We start from the raw sequence: 11,976 nt of genomic DNA, 5'->3' as shown, positions 1-11,976 counted from the left end.
TCCTTTTCAAGGTTCTTTCTAATACCGGACTCATTGCCAAAACTTTTTTCTTCTCTTTCCAGCTTCTATTTAACATCTTTCTTCTATTACCAGCATTTTGGTAGCATTTCTTTCTTTTTAGTCTCACTGCCAACTTTTCTTCTTGTATTTCTAGCCTACGTTCACCCCTTTTTCAACTGAAAACCCACATATATCACATCAGCAATGAATATTTAAGAGAATTCTTTCTAGTTCCTTTGTCGCTTTGAGAGTCTCGTTTCAATTTCATTCCCTTAAAGTCTTGTTCTTGTCGCTACTGTCTCTGTTTAGCTTCTTTTTGCTATTACCAATGTTTTTCTAGATTTCTTCTGTTCTATCTAATCCCTTCTTCTTTATCCAGTCTCCAATTAGTATCTATTCAGTTCTATTACCATGCTATTTCCACGCATTCTCTTCTCTGCTCAGTAGTTCTCTTGCTTTTGCAGGTTCTTTCCAATACCCGACTCATTGCCAAAACTTTTCTCTTCTCTTTCCGGCTTCTATTTAACCTCTTTCTTCTATTACCAGCATTTTTGTAGCATTTCTTTCTTTTCATTCTCACTGCCAACCTTACTTCTTGTATTTCCAGCTTTCGTTCACCCCTTTTCAACTGAAAATTCTATATCACAACATCAAAGAATATTTAATAGAACTCTTTCTAGTTCCTTTCTCACTTTGAGAGCCTCGTTTCAATTTCATTCCCTTAAAGTCTTGTTCTTGTCGCTACTGTCTCTGTTTAGCTTCTTTTTGCTATTACCAATGTTTTTCTAGCTTTCTTCTTTTCTATCTAATCCCTTCTTCTTTATCAAGTCTCACAATTAGTATCTATTCAGTTCTATTACCATACTATTTCCACGCATTCTCTTCACTACCCAGTAGTTTTCTTCCTTTTGCAGGTTCTTTCCAATACCGGAGTCATTGTCAAAATTTTTTTCTTCTCTTTCCAGCTTCTGTTTAGCCTCTTTCTTCTATTACCAGCATTTTTGAAGCATTTATTTCTTTTCAGTCTCACTGCCAACCTCCCTTCTTGTATTTCCAGCCTTCATTCACCCTTTTTTCAACTGAAAATCTTATATCACAACATCAAAGAATATTTAATAGAACTCTTTCTAGTTCCTTTCTCGCTTTGAGAGTCTCGTTTCAATTTCATTCCCTTAAAGTCTTGTTCTTGTCGCTACTGTCCCTGTTTAGCTTCTTTTTGCTATTACCAATGTCTTTCTGGCTTTCTTTTTTTCTATCTAATCCCTTCCTCTTTATCCAGTTTCCAATCAGTATCTATTCAGTTCTATTACTATGCTATTTCCACGCATTCTCTTCTCTGTCCAGTAGTTTTCTTCCTTTTGCAGGTTCTTTCCAATACCGGAGTCATTGAAAAAACTTTTTTCTTCTCTTTCCAGCATCTGTTTAGCCTCTTTCTTCTATTACCAGCATTTTTGAAGCATTTCTTTCGTTTCAGTCTTACTGCCAACCTCCCTTCTTGTATTTCCAGCCTTCATTCACCCTTTTTCAACTAAAAATCTTATATCACAACATCAAAGAATATTTAATAGAACTCTTTCTAGTTCCTTTCTCGCTTTGAGAGTCTCGTTTCAATTTCATTCCCTTAAAGTCTTGTTCTTGTCGCTACTGTCTCTGTTTAGCTTCTTTTTGCTATTACCAATATCTTTCTAGCTTTCTTCTTTTCTATCTAATCCCTTCTTCTTTATCCAGTCTCCAATTTGTATCTATTCAATTCTATTACCATGCTATTTCGACGAATTCTCTTCTCTTCCCAGTAGTTTTCTTCCCTTTGCAGGTTCTTTCCAATACCCGACTTATTGACAAAACATGTTTTTCTCCTTCCAGCTTCTATTTAGCATCTGTCTTCTATTACCAGCATTTTTGTAGCATTTCTTTCATTTCAGTCTCACTCCCAACCTTTCTTCTTGTATTTCCAGCCATCGTTCATCCTTTTTTCTCTATGACCAGTCTTCCTCTTCTCCATCTAGACCTTTCCAGTACTAATCCAGTTATTACCTTTCTAGTATATACACAATCTTAAATTTTTCTTCTGCTATTAGTTAATAACGTTATATTTCATAATAATTCCATTATATCTTCAAGGTCTTGGTATTTTAAAAAATTGGTAATTACATATTCCATTAAATTTTTTTAAGACTTATTACTCATATGCTCAAACAATAAATTTTTGCCGCTTATAGGACTTTTCTTTTGTTACGATTACTTCCATGTATCATCTTGACTTTATCATCTTTATGTATCATGACTGGTTGAACATATAATCAATTATGGTGACAAAAGTTAATATCTGATGTAAAGTGAAAAATGAAACATGTGTAGCTTAATTTGAAATTAATAGTGTAAATTAAATGATGAATGAGTATCGGAATGTTTCACTAAAGAACAGTGGAACAAATTTTAGATAAGTGTTTATAAATTTGTTAAAAACAATCTTATTATTGAACATTTTTCATTCAAATTTCTCTTAGTTTAAATGGTGCCCAAAAATCGACATTTATTTTTATTTAAACTGAGAAATATGTAAAGATACGCCGATTATGACGTTTAATTAGAGGCTCATTTAATGATATTTGAGCACTAATGCATCTACTAAACTCTAGAACTTCCAAAACGAAGCAAAAACGTAACACGTGTCAGTTATGTTGAACTCAAAGACAATTTTACTGCCACATTGTATTTAAAATTATGAGTCAAAATCGATATCTTTCAAGAATAAAATTTCTGATGTTTAATGATCCAAACAGTTACGTTGAGGGATGACCACTTACATGTGTAGCAATGTTTTTTGTATTCCTGAGGAAGAGCTGTATGAGGATCATATGAGCCAGTTGATGAATACCTTTTGCTTTATAAAGAACAACCTCATTTGTTTTGCCATTGCCGCATATATTGCTTGATTATAATTTCTGGTTATAGAAAGTATTACATTAACAAGTATTAGTATACTTACTGCGAAACCTATGAAAGACAAGAAATTATTTTAGCTAACTGATACGTCACCGTCAGGTTGGTAGAATTTTTGTTGGGGCAAGACACGAAAGTTTACAACAATCGCTTTCACATGAAAAGAAGACCGTGTCGAATACTACTCTCAATACAAAGTATACAAAATATACAGCAAACTTTATACCATGGTTAGACTATATAAAATATTCCGAGATTTCTGTAGCATGTATGTAAAATGAAATCTTAACTGAAATCGATAGGGCAGGCGGCTCAGGACAACATGCAGAAGGACTATGATGAAGAGAAATCCTATGTAGGTTCTAGAGGATTTAATATATGATTATATTCATATTCACGTTCTTCCGAAGACCTATGTAATAGCAATACAATTTAACTAATATTCATAGAAGCTTTCCATATAAAACCGCATTGACTTTTGGCAACGCTGGTTAAAGATATAAACGTATTAGTGAAAGACGTCAATAGAAGAAAAGTTATATCATATTGTTTTTGTAAATTCTTACATAAATAAAATGTTTTATTAACAGGTTGACTACCATGGCAGACCTACGACTACATCATATGGTATAAAATATGAATTTTAAAAACTCGCATCTCAAGAACGAATGGAGATATCATCATGAAACAAAGAATATTTTGAAGCAAATTTGATGAAGATTTTATGTGCCATAAATCATTTCTTATTATTCATAAACATCGTTGTTATGATTTTTTAAACTCAACTCTGCAAATTTTATTGTGATAGATATGAAACATAAATTTTAAAAAATCGTATCTCAAGAATAAATTGAGATATCATCATGAAATAAAGAACATTCTAAAGCAAATTTGATGAAGAATTAATGTGCCATGAATCATTTCTTATTTTTCATAAATATCGTTGTTATGATTTTATAAACCCAACTCTGTATGTTTTATTGTTATAGATATAAAATATAAATTTAAAAAATCGTATCTCAAAAACGAATTGAGATATCATCATGAAATAAAATACATTTTAAAGCAAATTTAATGAAGATTTAGTGTACCATAAATAATTTCTTATTTTCCATAAACATCGCTTTTATGATTTTTTAAATCCAACTCTGCACGCTTTATTGTTGTAGATATGAAATATAAATTTTAAAAAGTCGTATCTCGAGAACGAATGGAGATATTATCATGAAATAAAAGTAATTTTAAAGCAAATTTGGTGAAGATTTATTGTACAATAAATAATTTCTTTTTTTCCATAAACATCGTTGTTATGATTTTTTAAACAAAAATCAGTTCATAAAAATTTCATAAGAAAGTTACATATTTTAGTAATATATTTTTTAGTTAGACTTTGAAACTGTGCAAGTAGTAACATATTTAATTTAATTTCAACCGCATATCCAAAAATGATACTGTACCTAAGCATTTACTTATGACGTATGACTTCTAATGAAGATAAATAAAGGGATATCACTTCCCCCTCGAAAAGCTGTTCGTAAATTCAATCGAACTTATGATTATCAGATACTTTAAAGAAAATTATATACTAAGCTACTGAAAACTGACAACAAGAACTCAAAACTATAATTTCCCAAGATCCAAGCTAAGTATTTTTCTTTCGAAGTAGTATTCAATCGGTTATTATCTAATAAATCTTTTAGAAATTAAACCAGTTGTCCATCATGAACTGTGATTATAGCTCGATTCGCCCGATATTGAGAAAAGTTAACATCTTTGTAAATTTATAGAACATCAGCAACGCCTTTTTTTACAACAACATTAAAATATATTTTAAATAATAAAGATTTGATTCCTTTTTTATTATTTTATACACAACGTTTAGTTTTTAAAATAAAATAATCGACCAATACTTAAATATCACATGAAAACCTAGAAACAAGTTGAAAATTGGTAACAAGGTGAATGCGTTAACCGTTAAGAAATTATTTATAACAAAAAAACACACGGTTTACTTACTTAATTGGATTGGTAAACAATTTACTTGAAGCTAAGGTTTAAAAATAAAACTTTTTATATTAAATTAGGTCAAATTCTTTTCAGAAAAAAGTTAGCGTTGATTTAAATTTTTGAAAACAAAAAAAATTTAATCTTTTTTGATATGTCATTAAGTTATGAGATTTTTTTTAAGTTTCAGGCTATCAGTTATTGATAAATTCAATAGAAACTAAGAAAAAATGGGTAATATTTTTGCTTGTATAGATGATGTAAGTAAAAAAACCCAACACAAATCAATTTTTTTATTATTTAAATTTTCCTTTGTAAGCTTACAAAATCAGATGCAAGAGGGACGTACGATATGTCACTAGTAAGATCAAAAAAATTACCCATAATTTGGTTATTGGGACCTCCAGGATCCGGAAGATCCACCCAAGCTAACATTTTATCCGAAAAACTGGGTTACGAACTCATCAATGTAGCAGAATTGATTAAAAAAGAAGCTTTACTTGAAACCGAACGAGCTTACATTATTAAAGATGTTTTGGATAGTAAAAATAGAAAAGTTCAAGATGTATTTAAATTTTAAAAAATCTTGAACCAAATCAAAAAAGTTATTTTTAGGACTTGGTTGTTGATCTTATAAAAGAAGAAATGCTTAAAAACGTAAACGAAGCGACCGGATTCATTATCAATGGTTTTCCTAGAACTGGTAAACAAGCAGCACTTTTTGTTAAAGAAATTAAAGACGTAGATGTTGTTATTTATCTTTATTTGGAAACGATGAAAATGGTTAATAGACTACGGGAAAAAGAAGGAAGTATCGACGAAGACGCAGTTAAAAACGATATTTTTACTTATGTTAAGGAAGTTAAGGATGGTACAGCTAAATTTGCAACAAAAGTAGAAAAAGTAAGTTATTAACTAGATAACAAACAAAAACGTTTCAAAATTTTTTTGTAGATTTACACAGACGGTTTACCATCAGATGTATTCCAAAAAATAGAATCCATAATACAATTGAGAATGAAACCAACCCAAACGATTATGTAACAAAAGAAACATCAACAACATCCGACATCTACAATTCACTATAATTTTTTTTTATCTTCATTTATTCATTTCCATTAAATCATTATTAGTAACTCACAAAATGTTCTTTATTGTTGTTCTATTTGTTATAAAAGTGAACAGAAATTTTTTTAAAATAGGACTCCAGAAGTTGTACAATTTCGCGGTGAATCTGCACCTTTGATTGTTATAGATATGAAACATAAACTTTAAAAAATTGTATCTCAAGAATAAATGTAGATAAAATCATGAAATACGGAACATTATAAAGCAAATTTAATGAAGATTTAATATGCCATAAATAATTTCTTACTTTTTATAAACATCGCTGTTATAATTTTTTAAACCCAACTCTGCAAGCTTTATTGTGATATGAAATATACATTTTCAAGAATCATATCACAAGGACGCATAAAGATATCATTACGAAATAAAGACCATTTTAAAGCAAATTTGATGAAGATTCAATGTGCCATAAATCATTTCTTATTTTTTATAAACATAATTGTTATGATTTTTTAAACACAACTCTCTATGTTTGATTATTGTAGATTTGACGAATAGAATTTAAAAAGTTGTATCTCAAGAAGCCATAAATAATTTCTTATTTACTATAAACATCGGTGTTATGATTTTTTTTACCCAACTCTGCATTTTTGATTTTTATTGATAAGTATAAATTTTAAAAAATCGTATCTCAAGAACGAATGGAGATATCATCATGAAATAAAGAATATTTTAAAGCAAATTTCATGAAAATTGATTGAATCATTTCTTATTTTTCATAAACACCGTTGTTATGATTTTTTTAAACCCAACTCTGCATGTTTGATTATTGTAGATTTGACGAATAGAATTTAAAAAGTTGTATCTCAAGAACGAATTGAGATATTAAGATGAAACAAAGAACGTTTTAAAGCAAATTTGGTGAAGATTTAATGTGCCATAAATCGTTTCTTATTTCTCATAAACATCGTTGTTATCATTTTTTAAACCCAACTCTGCATTTTTGATTGTTATAAACATGAAATATAAATTTAAAAACTCACATCTCAAGAACGAATGGGGATATCACCATGAAACAAAAAACATTTTAAAGCAAATTTGATGAAGATTTAATGCGTCATAAATAATTTCTTATTTGCCATAAACATCGGTGTTATGACTCTTTTTACACAATTCTGCATTTTTAATTTTTATAGATATGAAGTATAAATTTTAAAAAATCGTATCTCAAGAACGGACAGAGGTATCATCACGAAATAAAGAACATTTTAAAGCAAATTTCATGAAGATTTAATGTGCCACAAATCATTTCTTATTTTTCATAAACACCGTTGTTATGATTTTTTAAACCCAACTCTGCATTTTTGATTGTTATAAACATAAAATATAAATTTAAAAACTCGCATCTCAAGAACGAATGGGGATATCACCATGAAACAAAGAACATTTTAAAGCAAATTTGATAAAGATTTAATGTGCAATAAATCATTTCTTATTTTTCATAAACACTGTTGTTATGATTTTTTAAACCCAACTCTGCATGTTTGATTATTGTAGATTTGACCAATAGAATTTAAAAAGTTGTATCTCAAGAACGAATTGAGATATTAAGATAAAACAAAGTATATTTTAAAGCAAATTTGATGAAGATTTAATGTGCCATAAATCGTTTCTTATTTTTCATAAATATCGTTGTTATGATTTTTTAAACCCAACTCTGAAAGTTTTATTGTGATAGATATGAAATATAAATTAAAAAAAATCGTATCTCAAGAATGAATTGAGATATCATCATGAAATAAACAATATTTTAAAGCAAATTTGATGGAGATTTAATGTACCAAAAATAATTTCTTACTATTCATAAACAACGTTGTTATAATTCTTTAAACCCAACTCTACATGTTTGATTGTTGTAGATTTGACGAATAAAATTTAAATAATTGTATTTTAAGAACGAATAGAGATATAAAGATGAAACAAGGAACATTTTAAAGCTAATTTTATGAGTATTCAATGTGCCATAAATAATTTCTTATTTCCCACAAACATGGTTGTTATGATTTTTTAAACCCAACTCTGCATGTTTGATTATTGTAAATTTAACGAATGGAATTAAAAAAGTTGTATCTCAAGAACGAATTGAGATATAAAGATGAAACAAAGAACATATTAAAGCAAATTTTATGAAGATTTATTGTGCCATAAATAATTTATCATATTCCATAAACATCGCTGCTACGATTTTTTAAAGTCAACTCTGCATGTGTGATTATTATAGATATGAAAAATAAATTTAAAAATATGATATCTCAGGAACGAATTGAGATGTCTTCATGAAATAAGGAACATTTTAAAGCAAATTTGATGAAGATTTAATGTGCTATAAACAATTTCTTATTTGCCATAATCATCGTTGTTATGATTTTTTAAACCCAACTCTGCATGTTTGATTATTGTAGATTTGACGAATAGAATTTAAAAAGTTGTATCTCAAGAACGAATTGAGATATTAAAATGAAACAAAGAACATTTTCAAGCAAATTTGATGAAGATTTAATGTGCCATAAATCATTTCTTATTTTTCATTAACACCGTTGTTATGATTTTTTAAACCCAACTCTGTATGTTTTATTGTTATAGATATAAAATATAAATTTAAAAAATCGTATCTCAAAAACGAATGGAGATATCATCATGAAATAAAATACATTTTAAAGCAAATTTAATGAAGATTTAATGTGCCATAATAATTTCTTATTTTCCATAAACATCGTTGTTAATATTTTTCTAATCAGACGTATTCCAAAAAATAGAATCCACACAATAGAGAATGAAACCAACCTAAACAATGATGTAACAAAAGAAACATCAACAACATCCGACATCTATAATTCACCATAATTTTTTTATCCTCATTTAATCATTCGCATTAAATCATTGTTAGTAAAATACAAAATGTTCTTGCTTGTTATTCTATTTGTTATAAATTTTAACCAAACCTTAACAATTCAAGATTGTTTAAACGAAAAAGTGAACAGAAAATTTTTTAAAATCCGTAATTGCGCAAAATCAACGGCTCCAATGATTTCTTTTGCAAATTATCGTAATTTAAATCGCTGTTTAAATTACGCGATGTCAAGAAATGCTTTGGCTGTTAATTTCAGTCCTCCAGAAGCTGCAGAATTTCGCGGTGAATCTTACAAATCGTCGTGTCAAATTTTAGCTTGCCCGGAAATTATTGAAAATAATTTGGTTAATGATAGTGCCTACGATTATTATACGTTTTATAAAAATTTAAGTGAAGAATTTACCTGCGTGAAATCTGTGGGTGTTTATAGATTGTTTAAAGAAAAATCTAATTATATCCAAGCCATTAATACTTGTATGAGTTTAAACGGAGATTTAGCTCAAGTCCAAAGTGATGTTTTAACTAATTCTTTGGGAACGTTAATTTCGGGGAAAATCAAAAATTGGACTAAAATCGCTTTTATTGGATTAGACGATTATTGGAGTAAAAAAGGAAATTTTATTACTTCGTTTGGAAATCGTTTAAATTGTTATAAATATCGAGCTTGGGCACCTGGACATCCCCGATTAAATAAAAGAAAACATTGCGTTGTTTTGGATGGTAATAAAACTTGGAAAATTGTTGGGTGTAGAGATCGGTTACCTTTTTTGTGTGAAATATATCCTTATTTACCTCTAAAAAGTGATAAGAGTAAAGATTGTTCTACGTTTAATGATATGGGTTGGTTTTTTTTATGCGTTGGATTAATTTAAGATTTTAATTTAATATTTTTAGAAAAAAAAAAGAAATGTGAAGAAAGAAAAATTGACGATAGAGAAGATATGTGTAGTCTTATTTAAGTTATTTAAAAAAAAAATGATATTAAGCAAAGATATGGCCTAAAGATATGCAACCAACATCACAATCTTTATTAATCAATGTTTTCATCATAGACTTCTTGGGATTCTACCTAACTAAATTATTCCAATTCCTTGATATTTTATTAATAAATTAGAATTAAAATAAAAATAATTTGATCAAGAAATTAATGCATTTTCTTTATCGTCAATAAATTTTTCTTTGATTTAAAATTCGTTCATTACTTTAAATTTTTAAATATCGGCATCACTTTAATTTGACACCTCTATTTATTCACTCTCCAATTTTTTACACGTCATTACCAAAAAAGTGCTGACATCTACAACAATGAAGTAAATAATTGTTTACATTTCGATGAAATTCAAAAAGATTTAAACATTCCATTGAACATGGGCCAAGGAAAAAGCCAATTCACCGAAGAAGAACTGCAAGATTACGAGGTAATTTAAATCATTGTAACTTTTTTGGGGCTTATTTTATTCTGTTTAAAGGATTTGACGTATTTCACAAAGAAGGAGGTGTTGTAGTAAGTAAAAATTATGTATGAAAGAAATGATTCATTCAGAAATTTGTAGCGCACATCAAAAATTTAAAGCATTAGCCCCCGAGAAGGTTGGTCATAATAAAAATGCGAAACTTCCTATAACTAAAATGCTGCAATACCCCGAATTAAGTGCAAATCCTTTTGGTGATAGAATTTGTCAGACTTTCAGTTCTAGTCGAGATGGTGATATGACTTTTGAAGATTTCTTGGATATGATGTCTGTTTTTAGTACAGGTGCACCTAAATCTGTTAAAGCTGAACATGCTTTTAGAATATTTGGTAAAAATTACACAAAAAATCTTTTTATAATAATCATTTTTGATATTTAAGATTTTGATGGTGATGATATGTTGGGTACTTCTGATATAAAACAAGTTATTGAAAGACTGATTGGGGGAAATAAGCTCAATGATAGAGAAATGGATCATTTAATACAAAACGTTTTAGAAGAGGCGGATTTAGATGATGATGGTTCATTATCTTTTGCTGAATTCGAACATATTATTGATAAAAACTCAGATTTTGCCAAGTAATTAAATATTATTTTCTATAATTATCAATTCTAATTGACTTTAATTTTTAGCACTTTTAGAATACGTCTATAACTTCTGATTATTAACATAATTGATCACAATTTGCTCATTATTATTTAAGACAATTTTTTGATCCCTTTTAAATAATACTGCCAAGGTTTTTGATAATTTATTTTATTTAAAAAACTTATCTTTTTATATTAATTCTTATTAAATAAAAATATTCGACTTAATCATTTCTTTAATTAATTTTCATTTAAAAAAAATCCATAATTGTGATTATGATTGCAAATAACCGGGTAATTTCATTCTCATAAACACCCACGTTGTAAAAAACGACACCAAAACGCAAATAAACCCAACCCCGGTCAACATTAATCTGTTTAATTTTGGGGTTAACGGCGAATGGATTCCATCCAAAACTATAAACCCTAACCCACCCATTGAAAACAAAAAGCTTGATGCTAATCCTTCCATAATATATTGACCATTAACACGGTAAGGCATAAAAGCTACCTAAAAATAATATGGTTAATGATAATATATTAAGTTTCTTTTACTAACCGGTCTAGAATGTCCGTGTTCATCCGTGGTTGATCCTACGCTTGGAGGTTCCACAATAACATCATAAATGATTCCTAAAAATAAATTTTTCAATAACTCATAAACATAACCTCACTTTTTTCCTACCTCCGGTAACCAAAAAGTACGATAACAAAACTATCGCAAACATTGTTTTCGGTGAAGGTTGATGAAGCCATGATGGCCTTTTTAATTTAATATTCGGTATTTCAAGCAATAAAAACGGAAATGTGAATAATTTTTCCATGTTCGTTTAAATTTTATTGACAGATTATGTCAAACATCAACGTCATCAAATAGAAATTTTCTTTTTACAAGATTGGTATTATAGAAATTTTACATCTAAAAAATTAATTTTTAATTATTAATATTTTTAAACCTAATTAAGATTGTTGTTAATTTTATTTATTTAT

At 28.4% G+C, this 11,976-nt stretch overlaps 4 protein-coding genes across 4 annotated transcripts; 3 read left to right on the top strand and 1 right to left on the bottom strand.

Moving 5' to 3' along the window:
* Positions 1-5,058: 5,058 nt before the first annotated feature.
* On the top strand, positions 5,059-6,100 carry LOC111415913 (adenylate kinase isoenzyme 1-like). The gene is made up of 4 exons (XM_023047802.2): positions 5,059-5,207; positions 5,267-5,512; positions 5,563-5,850; positions 5,902-6,100. The coding sequence occupies exons 1-4, from the start codon at positions 5,178-5,180 to the stop codon at positions 5,989-5,991; spliced, it is 654 nt and encodes a 217-aa protein (XP_022903570.2). The 5' UTR covers positions 5,059-5,177; the 3' UTR covers positions 5,992-6,100.
* A 2,988-nt stretch (positions 6,101-9,088) lies between these two features.
* LOC111415902 (tetranectin) lies at positions 9,089-9,832 on the top strand. The gene has a single exon (XM_023047789.2). The coding sequence runs from the start codon at positions 9,100-9,102 to the stop codon at positions 9,796-9,798; it is 699 nt and encodes a 232-aa protein (XP_022903557.2). The 5' UTR covers positions 9,089-9,099; the 3' UTR covers positions 9,799-9,832.
* A 377-nt stretch (positions 9,833-10,209) lies between these two features.
* LOC111415904 (calcium and integrin-binding protein 1-like) lies at positions 10,210-11,214 on the top strand. The gene is made up of 5 exons (XM_023047791.2): positions 10,210-10,344; positions 10,396-10,430; positions 10,480-10,727; positions 10,779-10,977; positions 11,032-11,214. Exons 1-5 carry the CDS (start codon positions 10,294-10,296, stop codon positions 11,051-11,053), a joined length of 555 nt encoding a protein of 184 aa, XP_022903559.1. The 5' UTR covers positions 10,210-10,293; the 3' UTR covers positions 11,054-11,214.
* LOC111415905 (oligosaccharyltransferase complex subunit ostc) lies at positions 11,140-11,856 on the bottom strand. The gene is made up of 3 exons (XM_023047792.2): positions 11,672-11,856; positions 11,546-11,619; positions 11,140-11,497 (listed from the first exon to the last, which is right to left on the bottom strand). The coding sequence occupies exons 1-3, from the start codon at positions 11,808-11,810 to the stop codon at positions 11,261-11,263; spliced, it is 450 nt and encodes a 149-aa protein (XP_022903560.1). The 5' UTR covers positions 11,811-11,856; the 3' UTR covers positions 11,140-11,260.
* Between the last annotated feature and the right edge of the window lie 120 nt (positions 11,857-11,976).

Source organism: Onthophagus taurus, chromosome 6 (genome assembly GCF_036711975.1).
Source record: "Onthophagus taurus isolate NC chromosome 6, IU_Otau_3.0, whole genome shotgun sequence".
In the NCBI taxonomy this organism is placed as follows: domain Eukaryota; kingdom Metazoa; phylum Arthropoda; class Insecta; order Coleoptera; family Scarabaeidae; genus Onthophagus; species Onthophagus taurus.
The sequence above is the reverse complement of the archived record's forward strand: the minus strand, read 5'-3'. Positions and strand labels throughout refer to the sequence as shown.